The sequence below is a fragment of the Adiantum capillus-veneris genome, chromosome 18, assembly GCF_014529385.1.
Source record: "Adiantum capillus-veneris isolate H3 chromosome 18, ASM1452938v2, whole genome shotgun sequence".
Taxonomy (NCBI): domain Eukaryota; kingdom Viridiplantae; phylum Streptophyta; class Polypodiopsida; order Polypodiales; family Pteridaceae; genus Adiantum; species Adiantum capillus-veneris.
Window position 1 is genome coordinate 99656187 of NC_140948.1, and position 20301 is coordinate 99676487.

At 49.4% G+C, this 20301-nt stretch overlaps 3 protein-coding genes across 6 annotated transcripts in view; 2 read left to right on the top strand and 1 right to left on the bottom strand.

The window, feature by feature from the left end:
* The window catches only part of LOC147436081 (Pseudouridine synthase family protein), a 180177-nt gene that overhangs the window by 20758 nt on the left and 139118 nt on the right, over positions 1-20301 (bottom strand). For all 4 annotated transcript variants that reach the window (XM_086488979.1, XM_086488980.1, XM_086488978.1 and 1 more), the window contains exon 13: positions 12269-12392. In XM_086488979.1, coding sequence (XP_086345105.1) covers positions 12269-12392 — 124 coding nt within the window. The remainder of the gene's footprint in view (positions 1-12268; positions 12393-20301) is intronic.
* On the top strand, positions 17274-19028 carry LOC147436082 (uncharacterized). Its single transcript, XM_086488821.1, has one exon. It carries the CDS (start codon positions 17274-17276, stop codon positions 19026-19028), a length of 1755 nt encoding a protein of 584 aa, XP_086344947.1.
* LOC147436083 (uncharacterized) lies at positions 19272-20095 on the top strand. Its single transcript, XM_086488982.1, has one exon. It carries the CDS (start codon positions 19280-19282, stop codon positions 20078-20080), a length of 801 nt encoding a protein of 266 aa, XP_086345108.1. The 5' UTR covers positions 19272-19279; the 3' UTR covers positions 20081-20095.

The window sequence follows — 20301 nt, forward strand, 5'->3', positions numbered from 1 at the left end:
GGCCAAGCAGGTCCCAGTACTCCAAGAAAAAACTGGGAGTCAGCCCATCCTCACCTGGACAGCTACCACGAGGGAGGGCCCTAAGAGCCATGTGCAGCTCCTCAAGCTGAAGTGGCAACTCAAGCCTTTGACGCATCTCCTCAGTTACAAGACAAGGAATCTGTGCCCAAACCTGCTCCTTGCATGCATCCTGACACTCTGACTGGGGCTCTGCAGACAGTAACTCACGGTAAAAATCAGTAGCAACTGTACGCATATCCTCGAGCTCAGAAGCAACTGACCCGTCGGGCCTCCGCAACTGACTGACCTTGGCATGCGAATGCCAAGGTCCTACTACCTCAAAGAAAGCACCAGTCACTCTGTCGTCCACCTGGGTCCATTGAGGTGCATGTCGGTGGAAAACAAACTCATGTCGCCTCTCCTCTGTGCTAACAAGCTCTTGTCGAGCCTGCTGTAGCTGCTCCTCTAACCAAGGACTGTCTGGATGCTGCTCCTGTATCCTCTGTAACGAAGCAATGCCCCGTCTGAGACCCTGCTGCTCCTCTCTGGCTGCAGCCTGGCGAGCCAGAGACTCCTGGAGAAGGAAACGGCTAATCTGAGCTAATCCTGAGGCCACTCTGTCAGCAAGAGAATCCTACCTGTCCAAGCTCTCTGTCTAGAGAGCCTCTACTCGCTCTTTGAGTGCAGAGTCCAACAAAACCCTCTCTGGGATGCGAAGCATCGTGCTCCCTCTCCTCTCCCTGTCTGCAACTGTGAGGATCACTAGTGCATGGTCAGAGAAGGAAGCTCCTGCTAGAATCCCAATTGTCCCTCCCAAGTCACTTAAATGTTCACTAGTGTAGAAGCGATCTATCTGCGATAGATTCACTCCTCCCACTCTGCGGTCCGAATGAGAGAAGGCAAGGCTGTCTGGGGGCCTCACAAAACTAGAGTGCTGCCAAACATCCGAGACCCTCAGAGTCATACAAAACCTCTCTCAAGCTGCCAACTCTACTCCATGCACAGTAGCATGGCTACCACCAATCCTGTTAGAAGGGTCCTCCAACATGTTGAAGTCCCCTCCTATGCACCAGTGTTCTGCCTGCGGCAGAGACTCGACTATCTGTGACCAAAACTCTGCTTGTGCACACGCCACATTGGGCGCATAGATGTTCAGGAAGCCCACTAGGCAACCCTAAACTTGCATAGTAATCCATTGAACCCTGCCTGGCACAATAATCCCTTTGCCCACAATGGCCTGCTGCAAAGAGTCTGCAATAGTCATACATACCCCACCCTGGATGCCTCCAGGTCCAAAAGCAGCTCACCAAAAAGAATCATATCATCCACGCAAGAGCTGACCACAACGTCTAATGCGGCTCTCACACAAATGGTGCTCTTGAAGCATAAGGAGATCAATCTCTCCTCCCACAAGGCAACGTTGAAGCTCCTGATGTAGTCGGCCCCGCTGACGCTAAAACTGGGGCCCACCTAGTCCCTAAACGTTCCATGAGACGATCCTCATGGGGAGCGAGAGAGAACAGATGCTGCCGCAGCAGCTAGACGGGCTATCTTCGAGGCTAGCTTGGATGGGGAGTAATCCACATCCGAGCGTCCTCTAGATAGGCATGACTACAACGAGTGTCTGGCCCAAGCCCAAGCAGCGCGAGCCGTACGTAAAGCAACCTCCTCTGTCCAGGAGTCCTCATGAATGTGTACATAGCATGGCAAGCACTGTGTATCGGCAAAGAAATAAACCACAATGTGTCTACATCCTGCTGTATCTGGAGGTGTCACCGCAAACTTGGCCAACGGCCACAAAGTTTGAAGCATGTCTGTAACTCCTAGTTCTCCCATGTGGTGAGACAACTCTAGGACCTGTGTGTGCAACCATCCCAACACTGAGTCGAGAGTCCACTCAGTCTGGTCCCTGCCGCAAAGGGGAAAGGAGAAGCCAATTGCTGAGTCCAAGGCCTCTGTCCCCCTAGCTGCAAGGAACAAAACATGGACCCTGAAGCAGGCCGCCTCATGGTCTGCTGAGAAAACGAGTAAAGTCGTAGTCAAAGAAGTCCCATCGACGCCGGATGTCGATGCTCGTCAGACCACGAGGGATAGCTGCAAGGGGAGACGTCTGAATCTGTAGGGGGAGCCGCAAGAAAGGTTGTCCCTCTCTCGCCAAGCGACTCGTGGCAAAGACGCTGCCAAGAGATCTCCTAGCAGCCGGAGAAGGCCCCCCTTGGGTCGACTGTGGAACTGAAGCGGGAGGGGGGGGCCAGGCTCAAGCGTGGCTCTACATGTGTGCGTTGTGTCTCTGTCTGTGGCTGTTGGCCAGCCCTTGCAGGCTGGGGCTGAGTCTGTGGTGTAGGTCAAGGCCTCCTTCGTGGACAGGCCTTCGCAAGATGGCTCATCTGTCGACAAATGAAGCACTGGTTTGGGAGGCCCGAATACTCCACACTCTGTCTAACCCACTCACCCGAGGCAGAAGAATGACCTTCGGGAGCGTGTGAGTGTCTCTGACCAAAACGCGAATTGAGGGAATGCCAGCCGCCTTGGCAGCTACTGAGGCTACCGTGCGAGGTGTCTCCAAGACAGTCCCAATGGCTGAGCCTATCCTAGACAAAAGTGGTAAGTACTCCCATCGCAAACCCGGAAAGCAGACGGAGATGGGGATGTCTGCCTCCTCTACTAGAAGATCCGAAGTAGGGTCGAAACCATGTCTCCACTGTGGAAAGTGGGCTCGTGCTGCTCGGATGGTCAATGGACTGATGACGATGACCTTGGACGCCATCTCGGAGGTCTCAAACTTGATCTGATAGTAACCTCGTCCGAGTATCTGTACGTCCAACATCTTGCTCACCTCTCCGAGAAGGCGGGCCTGGAGAAGGTCACGCAGCTCTCCTCTACTAGGTCAGGTGCCGAGAATCTTGCAGATGACAGAAGTCGCCTGCAAGCGCTCTACCTCTGCGGCTAGGCTCGCTTGCTCTGTTGGTGAAAGAGCAAGTCGAATGGTGGGCTCAGCGGGGTCGGGCGAGGGGGCTTCGGACGAGTTCCTCTATGGCGGAGCTCGAGCCTCCATCTGTGTCTACTATTGTGGCGAAGAAGCGAACAGAGAAAAGACTCTGCAACTGAGCGCGACGAGCACTGTCCAAAGAAACAATGCTGCCAGAGCCAATTGCAGGGCAACTTCGGGAAAGAGGAAGACGGGGGGGGGGGGGGAGCGGATAAGGCGGGCAAGGTGGCAGAAACTCTAGAGGCAGCGGGCGGGGGTGTGGCGCCGTGAGAGGGCAGTGGGCAGGGGGGGGTGGGCGGCACGAGAGGGCAGCAGGCGGGGGTGGGTCGGCGCGCAGCAGAGGGGGCGGGCGGGCTGGGCTGTCGCGCGCGAAGACAGGCGGGGGCGGGGGCGGGGGCGGGGGCGGGGGGGGGGGGGGGGGGGGGGGGGGGGGGGGGGGGGTTAGCAGTAGCGAGCACGCTTTCCTTGCAACTTGAGATAATTTTCTGGAGTTTGGCTGAACTTTTGGCAGGATCCTTTCTCTTCAGCAGATCATCCAAAGACCCCTTTCTCGGGTGCCACATTTTGACAGCACGGAGAGAGACTCTTCTTGCTTCATACAATGCCTTCTCTAGTACCTTGATCTGATGTAGGTTAGCTACTGCTTCCAAGAAGGCCCCATCGATATTGGAGCAGAGAAGTTGGTCCACCGTTGGCAATAGTGGATGGCTTATTAACTGCCGGAAGAGGTGTACTCATTGGTGAGACTGGGGAGGGAAGAGTCGGACCTGCTAGAAGACTGAGGCCGAGGGCTGCCCTTTGTACTCGAGTGAGGACGGAACACCAGCGGGCTCCTCTACCTGCTGCAACTTGTCTTGAAGGGCAACCACATGCGCAAAAGGAGGCGGTTGAGGGACGGTGCTTACTACAATGAGATTAATCTTTGGAAATGTGAATTCCGGTTGGCTCTAACTCGGGCTCGAAAATGTGGAGGCATGCTGTTTTGGATAGTCCTTACTGTGTCTTCGTGAAGAGGACATTTACTATGGTAGTTCCCATAATCTCCACATCCATAGCACAAAAGTGGGTCAATTGGATGGGCACGATGTGGGGTGAGGTGGTCTCGAGGTCTACTTCTACTACATGGAGGTGGACGTTGACATGTAGAAGCTTTGAGGAGGGGCTGATGTAGTGTTAGAATGATAAAAGTTCTGAGATGGGAAAGTGCCTTGCATAGGAAGGGTAGTTAGCAAAGGGGGCATGTGATTTGGATGGCCATAGGGGGAAATCATGTTGGAGGCACGTGGCAACTTTTGTTGAAGAGTAGAGAAAAGGCTCTTTATAATTGCCGCAATCCTTTCAAATAGTAACAATCTTTCTCTTCATGTCCAGACTTCTCACAGAAGTGGCAATAAGCTCGAAGTGGGCACTCTTGTGGAGGATGCCCCTGAGAGCGATATGAGCTACAACAAACCACGCACTTAGACTCTTGTTGAGCCCTGCGCTCTTCTAGCTCTCTCTTCATCTTTTCCAAAGCTTCCTCATGTGGGGACTTCTCTTGTTGAAGAGAGAAGGACCTCTCCTCTTGAAGAGCTCATTGTAATTTTAGTGCTTCCAGTTCCTTGTGTAAAGAAATTAAGGGGTCAAAGGCACTTTCCATGAGAACTGAGACGGTCTCTACCTGAGGGGGGTCTTTGAATAGCCTCCTTGCCCCCTGTATCCTAGTAGTGGTAGCGACAAACTCTGCCAAAGTTGCTTCAAGTTGGAGAGTCTCCGATATCTTTTGTGAGAAGTCTTGGGAGAGCCTTCTCCACCCACTTCTTGGCCATGAATTCTCCTGGTTTCTGGGGAAGCTTGGCAACTAGACACTTCGTCCTTGTCATGAGTTCTGCAAAAGTCTCATCAAGTTGGATCACTAAGTTTGCCAACGCATATAAAACCTTCTCTTTTTCTTTCCGAGAAAAAGATCCTTCCATTAGTTACTAAAACTGCCCATAGGGCTACAACCACCTCTACTAGAGAGGGCTACATCAAAGACAAGGGGAGACTCTCCCAATGAGAAAACAAAATATGTATAGTGGGGCCTAAATTACGAGATGGGAGGAGGGAAAAGTCACACAGGTGGACGGTAGTGCCACCATGGTGAAGATGGGACCAGGGCGTTAGAGTAGCAGGAAAGCCTCTTTGCGCTCCTGCATGCGATCGGAACCGCCTTGAAGCCTCTCAAACTCGCCCCTGAGAGTAAAAGTCACGAACACTCTCCACCGGTGGGACAGGGCGGGTCTCGAAGATGCGGAAGCAACGGGCTTGCCAAATGAACCAGATTGTCACGCCACAGACGAGCTCCCAACACACCTCTCCCTCAGTGCACCACTCCTGGGGGGTCAGCTCTATAGCAGGCTGAAGTGTAGGTCGACCCCCTGGATCACTATCATCCTGTTGGTGGATGATAGCTCAAACTCTAGCACCCGGCCAGTGAGGGTGGACCAGGCAGGAGCACCCCAAGTGTATTGTCGCCCTGTGGCAAGAGCTGGCATACGCCAAAGCTGTTGTGCCATGGGGGAGTCCCACAGACAGTGACACCGACTCTCCAAAGGATGGTCGCAAGCTGCACAAGCTGCCGAAAGGCTACGATGTGCCAACTCCCCACTGCTAAAGCTCTATGTGCAACTAGCCACTGGAACAAAGTGACTCGCCTCGGCTCTCTAGAGTCCCACAACCGTGCCCAAAAGCCTTGACAAGAACTCAACATTGAGACCTGCCAATGGAGCGCTGCAACAGGACGAGCCTCTCTCCGTGCTCCCAATATGTGACGCCCCAGTCGAACAGTGTATTGAAAGAAAGGGATCCCAGGGTGGTCAGCTGAAGAGAAGGGGTCTCTCCAAAACCACTCCAGGTCCCACTGCACTCGTGACAACGAGCAACTCTCCCAAGCCCAAAGCCTCCAGTGGCCTGCCTCAAGGTCTGCTGGTCAGGATTTGTGACACATGTCCTCCCACAAATGCCCACTACTCGTATCCTTTGAAAGCAGCACTCTGCAACCTATGGAGCCTCTACTGAGACTCTGTGAAGTGGACCCTCTCCCTGGATCTCGAAGAACATGGGGGAAACGGACTCCGAGCAAGCACGAACTGCGATGAGAATCTCCAATCGCGTGAAGGCCCTATCCATCTGGCAGCTGCTGTCTCTAGAGGGGTGAGCCACTCAGCTGGAAGAGGCTCTGTAATGTCCTGGCATATGCTTTGCACCCCTCTCATGCCCCGTAGTTGGGTGCTCTGTACCTACTCTGAAAAATCTGAGACTGAAGCGAGTCGCCTAGAGTACGTGTTGGACCCTCTTCCATGGGACCCCAAGAAAAATGAGGCCTACTACCAACCAAGTGGCCTCTTTGAGCACTAAACATGGGGTTTCAAACAAGGGGTTGTCTCAAGCGCTCCTCCGTGCAAGTGGGCTGGTGTTGCTCGAGACCACTCCATAGCTACTCCCAAGAGCGAAGTAGGCTTGATGGGAATTGGATCGTGCTAGCTAGGGTGGATGAAAGAGAAACATCATGCACACAAGTGAGTGCTTGTTGGCTAGATTATCACTCAAGCGAATTAGGTTCCAAGATTAATTAACTTGGACTCATAAACACAATCTTGAGTTGTTGCTAAGCCATCACAAGCTCACCATAAACAAGAGAGAGATGTAATGCAAAATAGGCTTGTGTTTATTTATTCATGAAATGAGCTTTAAGTAGCTCTACAACCTTGCACCACTGCATGTGGGATAAATCCACTCTTCTCTCCTTGACTCATATTCTAGGACAAAGATCACACTTTACAATCCTCCCCTTGAGGTTTGGACTAGAAAGAAACTCAAAAAACTGACATCTCTGGCATACTCCAATCCAGGAGCAAAAGAACATCTCCAATCCAGGAGACCATCCCCAAATCCTGGAGACAAAATATCTCTAATCCATGAGATACTCAAACACCTCCCCTCAAACAGATGTATAAAACTGAGACCAAGCTAGTCTAAGCTATCTCCAAACAAATACAATTGGAGGGGAAATGTCAGAACAAAAGCTAGAGAATGTCGTCCTAGACTAGAAGGCTATTACCGCCTGCTTCTTCATCTTCATCTTTGTCTTCTTCTGCCAAATACACTTTGGGCCTTGGATTTCTGTTGGTTTTGCCTATGTCCCTTTTGAAACACTTGGAAGGAAGATGATCCTTCTTTCCGCAAATGCTGCAAGCCTTCGATGCTAGACAATCCTTTGCTATGTGCCCTTCTTTGCCACACTTGAAACAAGTTTTGTTAGTAGAGCCAGCTGCAAAAGCTCCTCCCCCTAAAGAAGCATTCCTTTCTTGTTTCTTCGACCCAGTCACGGCGAGGTTCGGGATTTACTTCGGGCCCGACTCCTCTCCGATGTGGGCAAGATCACCGATGTCCAGATGCTCAGGAGAGGGTATTACTATATAGAGTTCGAGTCTCTAGAGATGACAGCCAAGGTGATATCCATAAGCCCGCTTGGCATCCGAAAAATTCGAGCTTACTTCAGACGATGGCATCATGGTTTTGACCCTACCACAGATGTGCTTGAGGAGGAGGCCGACTTGCCTATTTCAGTCGGCTTCCAGGCATGAGGAGAGAGTATCTCTCTTACTTTCTAGGATTGGTTCCATGTTCGGGACGGTTCTAGAGTCACCTCGCACTGCAGCTTCAGTTATGGCCAGAATCGTAGGTTTGCCTACTATGTGGGTTCTTGTTCGAGACACACACTCCCTCCCGAAGGTGATATTGTTGCCTCAAGTGAGTGGAGGTTGGATTAGGCAAAGTGTGGAGTATTCGGGTCTCCCGAACTAGTGTTTCATGTGCAGACAGATGGGCCACTTAGAAAAGGCCTGTCCTCGCATGAGATCTCAACCCACAGCGACTGCGTAGCCTCCCAAGGCTGAACAGGCCCGACAGACAGATACCAACGACACACAGGCTGGTACCTCGACAAAGGCCAACGATCAACCAGTTGATGGTTGGCCACAGGTGCTTGGCCGCCGCCAACAGGGACGGGCTCACCACAGTGCTCCCTTTGGCGGCCGACCTCCTACAGCTTAGCAGGGAACCGTTTTCACCCCCTTTAACAGGACCCCCCTTGAGGATGCTCCCTTCACCTCAGCTTCGTCGCCTCCACCGCCCTCCCTTCCTCTCCCCCCCCCCCCCCCCCCCCCCCCCCCCCCCCCCCCCCCCCCCACCCTCCACCGCCTCCTCCACCCACACCCCCTCCTCCCGCTCCTCCTCTCTTCCTGGTGGAGCCCTCAGCCTCATCTCCGGACCCATCTTGCTCTCCTGCTCGGGTGTAATGGAATTAGCCTTTTAACTTGAGTTGGAGCGGAAAGTGAATAACATATTGAGCATTCTTTTGAGTATAGATTTATAGTGAGAAAGAAAGTGCTTGGATGGAGAGAGCAACACTAACACATTACTTCATTAACATGGCATGATCAATACTTGTAAAAGAGAGTGAGAGTTTAGAGAAATTGACACCAATAGAGGACCGGATTAGTTGGAGCCGGTCCCCCCTCCAATAGGCATTTGTATTATAAATTCTTCCATGATGGAAGACTTGTTTACAATACAATTGTTTGTGTTCCTTGAGACCTTCTTGATGAGATGAAGATGGTAAGCTTCACTCACCAAGGATAACAACAATAAACATGATTAGCATGAACTTGGAAAATGCCTAGCCTCAATCCCAAGACCTCAAACACCATGAAAGGTGAGGAGAGCTGGCAGGGAGTGACGAAGAAGAGAGAAGTAGAAGTAGCTCTACGAGAAAGCAATGACCCCTTGCACATAATCACTGTAGCATAGCTTAGCATAGTGTTAATGGAGATTAGAGAGATTGATAAGCAAGCATAAGCATTCTCTTGTGTGGATTTGCATCCATAGTCAAGAGCTTGTGGTAGTTGGCACTCAACTTCTCAAGCTTGGAGAAGGAGATGGAATCCTTACTTCACAAGAGTGTGTGAAGGCAAGAATGAGGGAGAGAGAGCTCGTGGGATGCTCAAATGAGAGAGAGAGAGAGAGAGAGCTAACTAGGTCGACCCCTTTTCCTAGGCTTCCTTTGAAGCTCATTGGGCCATGTAGCCCTCTAGCCAATGAGAGCTTCGCTCCCTTTGGGGCAAGGTGTGTAGCCTCTTGACAAGTGTCCTTCTTTCCCCTTGTGAGGTTAAGCTAGCACCCCCCTTGCTTAAGCACAACCCCTACTTGCTTGAGTAGTGTGTCTCTACACTTGACATGTGGCCCCTTTCCTCCCATGAGATTATGGTTCATTGGTGAGGTTCTCACATACTATCCACCTCCCTCCTTTGTAAGGCTCGCCCCCTCATTAGTAGCAAGTACTTTGAACTTGGTAAGCAGGCAGGCCCCCTGCTTAAGCACAGCCCTAGCTTAAGCAAGTTGCCCCCTTGCCTGCTTGGATCTTAGTGACTAAGAGTAAAAATTTAAAGACTGTCTTAAGGCTTTTAACAGTTACCTTTGGAGGCTTTAATGAAGACAACCCTAAGGTCTTTTGCTCCATTGGTTAACCTTGCTCTTTGATAGACCTTTTCTCATTTGGGCCCCTTTACCATTGGCCCCGTGCTGAAATAGATTTATAAGCACATCTATATCTTAACCCTTGTTCCCATTTATTCTCCCACATTAAGTGATCAGTTTAATATGAGAAAATCATTTGGGTTGGTCAGATATTAGATTTTATGACGTCAGGCGCAAGAGATTGTACATACTTCTACAGCGTGATGTTCTCTTTGTGGTGCTTTCGCTACGAGTCGCATGGCTCGGGAGGGACAGCCCCATCTGAGACCGCCACTTCTGATTCAGACCTCTCCTTTTGCAACAGGCCCTCATGGGTTGACCAGTTTCGACATTCACAGGTGTTGGGACTTCTTTAATTACAACGTCACACGCTTCCTAGGTGATTCTTCTCCCGACTTGGAGGAGGCTTGCTTTGGAGTCCATGTCCTCTTTCTAGAAGTTCGAGGCACTGAGGCTCTGGATACAGCGGTAGATTTCTCCTTTCCGCTGTGCAGCAAGGATCCTACGGAGTGGACAGTTCTTGATTGGCTTCAGGTCTAGGCCACTGAGTTCTCACACCAAACAGGGAACTTAGGGGTGAGAAATCTTGTACAGACACTTTGGCCTCTGGCCAAGTTCAGTGTGACGCCGCCGGATGCGGCATGTTGTAGGCACATTGTGGTGCATTTGTTTGCTGACACCCAGAGCCCTCCTTGCTATGTATTTGTACATGAGGATTCTTGGACAAAGGATGTAGCCCTACGGGTTGCACACTCGGCTTGGGCCTGGGTAGGACAATCACTTCAGACACGCATGTCTAGAGGTCCCTCGGATGCGGATTACTCCCCATCCAAACCGGCCTCAGAGATAGCGAGGTTGGCTGCTGTGGCGGCATCTGTTTTTTCTCAATCCAAGGTTCTTCTTTGTTGACACCACGATCTCTGGAAAGAGATGTAAAAACCTTCTTGCATGGTCGTCTACATCCTTTGTCAAGTCCCTTGAAAGTCAGAAACTCTATGTTCACCTTGGCCAGAATGCTTGTCAGCTCCTCGATTGCTGCCTGCTTAGGAGTCGGTTGTAACACAGTTGGTGGAAAGTGTATTGGGGAAGTTGATAAGGGTGGTGAGGAGCTGGTTGCGGGAGATGCCAAAGAGGGTAGTGGAAGTGGGGGTGGAGGACTTCTACTCAATAAGGCAGGCTGACACTTCCTGAGGTAGTACTGCAAAGGACTCCGTAGTGGGCTTGGTCGATCTTTAGACTGCCTTGTATGTGTCATGCAGTAGCAACAAATCCACCCAACCTATAGGCAAGAAGAACCTTGAACTTGCTGGACAGTCCAGACCCATTGGACCAACTTGACTAGACCAGGCTAGACTCCACTAGACTTGGATGAGGGCAAGAATGGACACCAAGCAAGACGAGGGCAAAGACCAGCTAGACCAAGCTGGACGAGGGTGAAGACCAGCTAGACCAAGCTGGACGAAGGCAAAGGTGGATTAGACCAAGCTAGATCAGACCAATCTAGACCAGCAGACTAGGCCAAGCGAGCGACTAAACCAACTAGCTTCTCGACCATGTACGCTCAGTCGAGTGAGACTTCAGTTGAGGTCCCACCGGGCGTGCCAAAAATGAGAGCACCTGAAGTAGGAAAATTATGTTGTGCTCTCTCCTGTGGGTACTCTTCAATGCAATGTACAAGAAATCTCACTCCAAATATAGAAATGAACATTGTAAAGCAATACGGAATAAGCAAGACCAGCTCGAGTGACACAACAGTAGACTCAAAACACAATGGAACCAGTACAGACTCTGACTGGCAGAGCACTCAGCTCCAAGCCCAAGACTCACGAGTACAACGGGGGTGTCCAAGCTCCGATTGTGCAAGGGGGAGTGCAGATGTGCAAGTGCTAGACTGAACACAAGACTCGAGACTCAGGACTCATTCGACGTCTATGATGCATACGACGGCCAAAACCAAATGAGCATACATACAACCATAAAGAGCAACCAATGGCTAACACAAATATTCCTGACAGTCCAGCTACGTCTGTCTCCAAATGTGGTGGCGATAAACTGGCCACGGTGTCCACTAGACCACCACTCCCTGTGTCTACTACGTGTCACTGCCGAGGCGAGAGTCCACCTAGTGTGAACCCAAGACCAACTGTAACTGCCTGCCCAGTGCAAGTGATACTGTAGCCCTGCTACAGTACACAGACCCTAAGGTACATACACAAAGCAAGGGGATGTACAACAGACATGTAACCCCAGAAAAATCCACAAATCACTCTAAGGTTTACTGCTTGTATTTTAATATGGAAGTAAGAGAATCTCTCCTTTTCAGCACACTGAGGTTATTTACAAAAGCCCACATCAGCCAGAATCCCATTCATGTAGAAGGAACCAGAGTTCAGGAATGAAGATCAGCAAATAAGAAATCCACAAGTTTTATTTGCACCATTGACACCCGGTTCCCATAAAAATGTATCTCCTATGCACTCAGACATTGATTAAATGTTAACTTATGTGCGCACTATCTCACATGCTTGCTTATGTAACGATCTAACCTTAGAGAGCAAACTCTTGTGACACAAATGGATGATGGTGCTCTTCACGACCTTTAAATAAATAACAGTAGATTGTATTCTTTAGCTTGCTGAAAAAATTCCTTTTTAATGTGTTCTCAGCATTAACTTGAAGAAGTACCATAAAATACAAAGAAATTTGGCCAGAGTCACATACTGGGACTGCAATAGAATGAAAGGCCTTGAAACTTGCAGGATTGCAAAACGAGAGGAGACTCGGGAGCCATAATGTATTGGGGCTTCCTTTCGTACTTTTGTATGTCTAGCAGATCATCCACCACCTGCCACTACCCTCAAAATTAGTGGATTGAAAGACGCCACCATTTGCAAAAGAACCTTTAAGAACCAATTATCAAGTACGTATTGATGACACTACAAAAACTGTGTCTTCAAGACACAACTTTCAAATGAAGGACCGAGAAGGATATCAAGCCCCAAATGAGCATGAAAGATTTTTATGTTTAGCAGAGGATTTATGATGTAGGTAACTCTCCCTGCCCTTAAAATTTCTGTATCAAATTTATGTCCACATCATAGGAGAGACAGAATTCATGTGAACATGCATAGTGTGGCAGGTCACCTATATAAGGAGGTCAATAGATTATTTGTGAGGGATAGCCTGCAAGGCTAGCCATGCGCAAGGTTACCTTGGAGACGTGAGATAGGGTGGTATGGGATGCTCGATGGTAAATGTGCACACCTACAACCTCAAACACTGCCCCAACTAGGGGGTGCTACCGGATGGGGGCTAAGGTAAGGTAGTTCCGCTGACATGTGTCCATAGGCCATCTAAGTAGCCGAGAGATCCTCTTCTTATTCATTTCATGGTGTTAAAGATGGCATAGGTAAGTCTTTTTGACTATATGCACATATGTTGAGTTGCATAATTCTATTTGCATGCCATTATTGATCAGCTCAAAATTTATATAATTCCTTCTGCAGGTCCTTCCTCATGTGTATCTACATATCTTTCTTGCCAGCTTCCATTGCCTTATACATCTCTGTTTCAAACTTTTCCCTCATAAAGCTCGGTTCAGCCTTAATCATTAGTAATCACTTGCATTTTCTTCCACATGAGTCCATATTTGGTTTTATGAAGCTTTTATGCTCTCACTGAGTCCCGACGATAATGTGCTTTCTCACGCCTTCCTTTGAAAGCACGCTTTTCTCATGTCTTCATCTTTAAAGTTTACAGGCATATCCATTGCTCCTTTGAGCCTCAATATCCAAGCAACAAGGGCATCCAAGTACTCGATAATTGTGCACCTCTATCACCCTCTCTGTCAATATAGTCTACATCACTATACATACTGAAGAGAGTAGGAGAGACGGGATATCCCTGCTTAACTCAAACAGTGGAGAGAACTATCTCCGATAGCCGTTCTAGCACTTGCACTCTACCTATGGCCCTTTCATAAAGTGCCAAGAAACCCCATGTAATCTCACTCCAAACACCCAAGTCATACTATCTATGCATTAATCTTGCTCTAGGCATTCTATAAAAGCTTTGGGGAAATCCACAAAGCAGCAATAGATACAGCATCCATGTGCTCGACCCTTCTCCGTGATAGCTTGAAGTGTAAGTATATGATCAAGCATAGAGAATCCTCTCCTGAAACCAGCCTGTCCTTGTGCTCATACACCCTCCAATGGCTCAGCTCATGCTCAATCGCAGAAACATAGAGCTTGTGTGGCATATCATGATGTGTGTGTGTGTGTGTGTGTGTGTGTGTGTGTGTGTGTGTGTGTGTGTGTGTGTGTGTGTGAGAGAGAGAGAGAGAGAGAGAGAGAGAGAGAGAGAGAGAGACAGAAATGAAACGAAATGAAATGTTAAATTAACATCTTTAAAAGGCCAAAATGACCTATGAGACCAGAGCGTTACAATGTGGTGGATTTGATACGAAGTGAGAGTAACAAAATGAAATGACAAAATGATAAAATATAAATACTACGAAATCCTAAGCTGGTAGGTGTGAACTAAGCAGCTAGCCGGGATAGCTAAATGAAATGAAATGTTATATTAACATCGTCAAAAGGCCAAAATGACCTATGAGACCAATCTATTACAAAATAGTGAATCTAATACCATGTCTGGCTACAAAAGAACTAGAACAAAGATACTACTACTAGGATCCATCCTCATCTGCACTCTAGATGTCGAGAGAGTATGGCTCGAATCATCTGCTGTAGTCACCGTCGATGTTGTGTAGCCCCTCTCCTCAATCGTGGCCGTCTGGATCTGCGTAGCTTCAGTGCTCGGTCGATGAGAGTGCCAGTAGTGGTCGAATGAGTGTTGGCCGAGCTCTGCAGTGATGGCTGCTCCTCTAGCTGTCCCATATCTAGTGAAAAGAAATTTGTAATCTGTCTCTAGGACTCTCTCTCTCTCTCTCTCTCTCTCTCTCTCTCTCTCTCTCTCTCTCCAAGTAAAGTGTCTCTATATCTGTGTAACTCAAGTAGATATAGCCCAAGACATTTCCGATCCTCATAACTCATGACCCTAGAGAAAGGCCCGAAACCCTCTCTGAATAAGCAATGCAAACGGCCCCGTATCTCATAGTACACGGTGCAATGACGTGTAATGTAGCTCTGTCTCTGGCCCTAGCCGACATAAGCGGCATATCCTGCTCTCTGCTGGTATCCCCTTGAATCTACCAGTCTCAATCTCCAGCTGATGTGAGGATGTGCGAATCTGACCAATGGCACACCGCAAACCATGAGACATATTTGTACCCATGTAGCTGGGTCGAATCACAAACCCATCTCTTGTGAGGTGGAGAAGATGCTCTCTATAGAAAGCCATCTTCGTGCCCAACTCCTGTGGCGGCTCTATCCATGTCATCCTGATATCAACTGGATCAGGTCTTGACGAATGAGTCTAGTAATCTCCACCCGTGTAAGAGACATTGAGGGTGCCTGAAGAGAGTACCAGAAAGGAGGCAGCCTGTCCATGGTGAAGCCATGCCTCTGAAACCATGTTGTCATTTGTGCATACCAGCATGAAGTGTCCCCCTGAAGAGCTAACTGTCTGGAAGACTCAAGGGCCAGTCTAGCATATCTGTCTCTAGTAGTATCCCACAAGCTATGCACAAAGGAGACTCATCTGGTAAGCGCCTCAATCTCCATAGGAAGGGCAGCTAGCTCTGCTCGAATGATACTGTGGGGTATGGAGGCCTTGGCTCTAATCAGTCGAGAGATCATAGATACCAAGGGCCTCTCCATACGTCTCCAACGATCTTGGCTTAGAGAAGGTCCCCATATCTGCACCCCATACAACATAGCTGAGGCTACTAAAGTATCAAAGAGCCATAACTTTGTCCGAGGTTCCTGGAACTGAACCTTGAACCTCCGAACACATCCTCTCCAAGCCACCCAAGGCCACAGAAGCTCTAGTCAGTCTAGTCTCTGCTGCTCTCCCCAAAGAAAACCTCGACCCAGTGAAGACAACCCCAAGATAAGTGTATGCATCTGTATACTCTACAATCTCCTGACCATATGTGAAAGTCGGTGCTGATCTCTTGATCCACTGTGGTGTGGAATTAAACACCATAACCTTGATTTTACCAAGGTTTATAGACAATCCACAATCCTCTGCAAAACTGTGTAATGCATACCCTCTGGTGAGTCAGAGATCAACACAATTGTAGCAGGGCTATAGTTGTCACTTCACAGGATAGACAGTTGGACAGTTGGTTACACTTGGTCTGGTTCACACTGGACGGACCCTCTAGGCTGGGAGTGACACGTGGCAGTGGCAGGGTACCGACGGTGGTCTAGTGGACATCGTGGCCAGGTCACCACATGGTTGACATTTATGAGCCGTTGGTGGCCCTTTATGGTGTTACATATGAGTAGTAGAGGTTGGCCATTGGTATCATCTTCTTCACCTTGGTCCAACATCGTGCGGGAGAGCAAGGAGTCTATGCACAGAGCACTGTTTCACCATCCCTGCACATCTGAGCCTCGACACCCCCATTTGTACCTGTGAGTCCTCCTGGGCTGGAGCTGAGTGTGCTGCCACGCTAGAGTCTGTACATGGTTCTTTGAGATAGTCGAGTCCACATGTTCTGGTCCACTGTTTTGTCTCTGTTGTTCTGTTGTATCCATTGTTCTTGTGTTTCATTCTGTTTGAGTGAGTTTCCATTGGTTGAGTGAGATTGTCACGCACATTGCACTGAGGGGCACCCACACTGTAGAGAGCACGACACATTATCCGCGCTACAGGTGCTCTCATTTTGGCGATCACGGTGGGACCTCAACCGAAGTCTCACTCTCTGTTGAGTACAAGTAAAGCAGCTAGCTGGTTTTTCTTCGTCTCGCCTGTGCTGGTCTGGTCCAATTTCACCCTAGCCAGCTTAATCTAGCTGGTCTAGTCTCTCACCTTGCTGGTCTAGTCCTCTCTCGCCCTGGTCCACCCAGTCCTCGTCCTGGTCTAGTCCTCCTCGTCCCTGGTCTGGTCCTTCTCGTCCTGGTCTAGGCCAGTTGGTCTAGTCACTCGCCCGGTCTAGTAGAGTCTAGTCCACTGTTCAACCAGGTGAAGGTCTTCTTGCCCAAAGCTTGGTTGGGGTGGTGGTTACTGCATGACACATACAAGGCGGTCATTAGAGCGTCAAAGCACACTACTGAGCCCCCAGAAGTACTACCACAGACGACGCCAACCTTTGGTACCCAGTAGAAGTATATTAACACCATCACCCATACCTACACATACAGCTCCCTCCATTCCTTCAACCGGTTGTACATCCTCCAGGTCACCTTCTCCGGTAAGGCTCTCCCCCATTTTGTTACAGCAAGCTAGTGAGCAACAGGCTCAGGAGCAAGAGGCCATGGAGGAGCTCACAAGTGTTCTGGCCAAGGTGAACATCAAGTTCCCTACCTTCAAGGGTCTCTCCACAGAGGATGTTGATGACCATGCTCGGAGGTTTGTTTCTCTTTGCAGAGGTCGTGGCCTCAATAGAGAAGACGCCTACCTTGTGCTCTTTCCGTCCACCTTGGATGGTCTTGCAGATAAATGGTACAGTCAGTTTGCTGAAAATCACTTTGCTACTTGGACTATGTTAAGACAGCAGTTCTGTGAAGCTTTCCGACCAGGGGATTATCACGAAAAGATTCTAGATGAGTTGGCCAACCTGTTGCTCCAGCCCAAGGAGACATTTGCTGAGCTCATGACCAGAACAAAGTCCCTGGTCGCCAAGCTGCCTCAGCAACCAGGAGAATTTATGGTGAAGAAGTGGGTAGAGAAGGCTCTGCCTAAGACTTCTCAACAAAAGCTCAGAGAAAGTCTCCGTCCTGAAGCCAGTCTGGAGGACTTTGTTGCTGCTGCTACTAGAATAGAGGGAGCTAGGAAGCTATTCACTGACTCTCCTCAGGTAGAGACTGCCCCTGTACTCGTGGACAGTCCATCAGACCCCTTGACTTCTTTACGCACGGAACTGGAAGCCCTAAAGTTACAGCGGGCCCTTCAGGAAGAGAGATCCTTCTCTCTCAAACAGGAGAAGCCCCCACATCAAGAGGCTTATGATCAACTTAAAAGAGAGCTAGAAGAGCTCAGGTCTCAGCAGGAGACTAAGGCTATGGTATGGTGTAGCTCATGTCGATCTCCAGGGCATCCTTCTCAGGACTGCCCACTTCGAGCTTACTGCCATTTCTGCGAGAAGCCTGGCCATGATGACAAAGAGTGCTATTATCTGAAGGGAATGCGGCAACTACAACAGAGCCTCGCCCCCAACCTTCAACAAGGGTTGACACCTACATCCAACATGGTTTCACCCTATGGTCATCAACACCCTATGCCACCTCTGCTGACAACACCTCCTATGCAAGGTATGCACAACAACTTCGCATCTCCCAGTTTTTATCATGCTAATGCTCCCTCAACCCCTCAGAGCTTCTACATGTCACCCTCAAACTCCATGCAACAACCACCTCGTCCACCGTTCCGTCCCTCCAATCGGCCCATTTTATGCTACAGATGTGGAGAGTATGGGCATTATCAGAGCAAATGCCCTCTGCCAGAAGGCTCTCCTCCATGCCAACTTTGCCCTGAGGCTCAGGATCACTACACTAAGGATTGTCCAAAACAACGCGCCTCTACCTCTGCGAGCCCAAGTCAGAGCCAACCTGGATTCACCTTTCCCAAGATCAATTTGATAGCAGTTAGTACCAACCCCAAGCCACCACTTTCTACCCATATGATTGCCTCTCAAGAGAAGTTGCAGCTGGTAGAGGAGCCAGCTCGTGTCCTCACACGAGCTCAGAGGGCAGCCCTCGGCCTCAATCTTCCAGCAGGTACAGCCCTTTCCTCCCCAATGCCTACACCTCCTCCAGCAGCTGACATGCCATCCCCTAGTGCTAAGAAAGGATCTTTTACTATGCTCTCCGATATTGATGGGGCTTTCTTAGAAGCAGCTGCTGACTTACAAAAGATCAAGGAAACTGACAAGACACTGATCCCAAGAGAAAAACCTACAGCAGAGACTATATTGAAGAATACCTTTCAGCAAGTGTCATTGTATGACATGCTTCGACTGGATGCAAATTTTCGAAGTGACACCCTTGCCATCATTCAATCTCTGTACCCTGGTGTAGGGTCTAGTGGCGGGCACCTCCCAGTGCAGCCCTCCGAATCCTACATGATATCCTATCCCGAAGTTTCACTTACTGATTACAAGAGTCCGCGTCTAACCGTTTCTATTATGAGCCGCGAATTCTCAGGGGTCATAGTAGATGGTGGGTCGGGTATCAACCTGATGCCTGAATTCACTATGCTGGCATTGGGTCTCCAGCCCACTAGGCCTGCCCCATTCACAGTGACTTTGGCCAACCAGAGGACTGTCTACCCCTTGGGCATTGTAGAAAAGGTGCCTTTGCAGGTTCAAGATTTCACTTGGATTTTGTGGTGGTTCGCCTTTCCTAGGTAGAAGGCGGCTTCCCATTGCTCATTGGCAGACCATGGCTACGACACACGAAAGCACTACATGATTGGGGGAACGATGCAATGTGGATACGAACCCCTGGCTCCCCAATGCAACCGATTCGCCTTGAAGGCGGAATGGATCCGGTGGTGCATCATAGTTCCCTGTCCATGGAGTCCAATCCCGAACTGGAACAGCCTACTCCGCCGGATGGGTCAGATGAAGACCTGCTAGAGTGGTTGGAAGCTACCCAATCTATGCCTTGTTATGGGGTATCTGTTCACTCTTTGCCTGAGAATACCCCACCTCCATCTTCCAAAGTTCTTACAGTAGCTGAGCCCAATGAGCCACCTCAGCCAATGGCAAGTGTAAAGGTCACAGAGATTGATCACTCAGATGCTCCCTTTGTGGAAGCGATCAGAACGACAGCTATCAAAAATAGTCTCCACACGCAATTGAAGTCTATGAAGTCTTTCCTCTTGATCTTGTGTGAGGTATTGAAGGATTTATGGTCTGCTGCTTTTCCCAACTCACACTTGAATGGCTTTGTTTCCAGTCAATGGAAAGATATGGGGTGGCAAGGGACTGACCCATCCACAGATTTCAGGGGTGGAGGATTTATCTCTCTCGAGAATTTGTTGTTCTTCTCAAAACGATACCCGAAAACATTTCAACAGCTGTTGTACAAGAAAGGAGGTAGAAGAGCAACGTGGGAGTATCCGTTCGCAGTTGCTAGTGTGAACATCACCTCTATGCTGATTCAAATGCTTGACCTTTGGTCAGGAAAGCCGAGGTCTTGGGCTGCAGTTTGTTTCTTGAGAATTCTTGTTGAAGACGAGATGGCCTTCGAGTTGCTGTATTGTGTGGCATTCAAAGTTATGGATACTTTGTGGCTCGCCATGCGTGCTTCATACACGGAGTTCAATGTAGTGATGAAGGCTACACGTGGGCAGCTTGAACATGAGCTGGCAATGGAGTCGGTAAGTCGAATTGAAGACATGCCTTCATACACACTACACCAGATAGCTACATTCAAATATAGTTTGGTCAGTATTTGATCATGTTTTAGCAAGTAGAAGCTTCAAACCAAGGTCCTTTTAGTTGTGTGATGGAATGCCTGTTCAAGTATTTGAACCTGGTTTTCCTTTCATGCTAATTAGCCACTAGTCTAGATCACCCTCTCGCCCCAGCCCACCCCCTCTCGCCCCTATCCACTGGTCTCGCCCCAGCCCAATTTGGCTCGCCCCTATCCAATCTACCTGGATTCACCCCTACCTAG

What these genes read in the sequence shown, in the direction of transcription:
- LOC147436082 (XM_086488821.1), top strand. Translation starts at nt 17,274, where the DNA reads ATGACCAGAACAAAGTCCCTGGTCGCCAAGCTGCCTCAGCAACCAGGA.
- LOC147436083 (XM_086488982.1), top strand. Translation starts at nt 19,280, where the DNA reads ATGCCTTGTTATGGGGTATCTGTTCACTCTTTGCCTGAGAATACCCCA.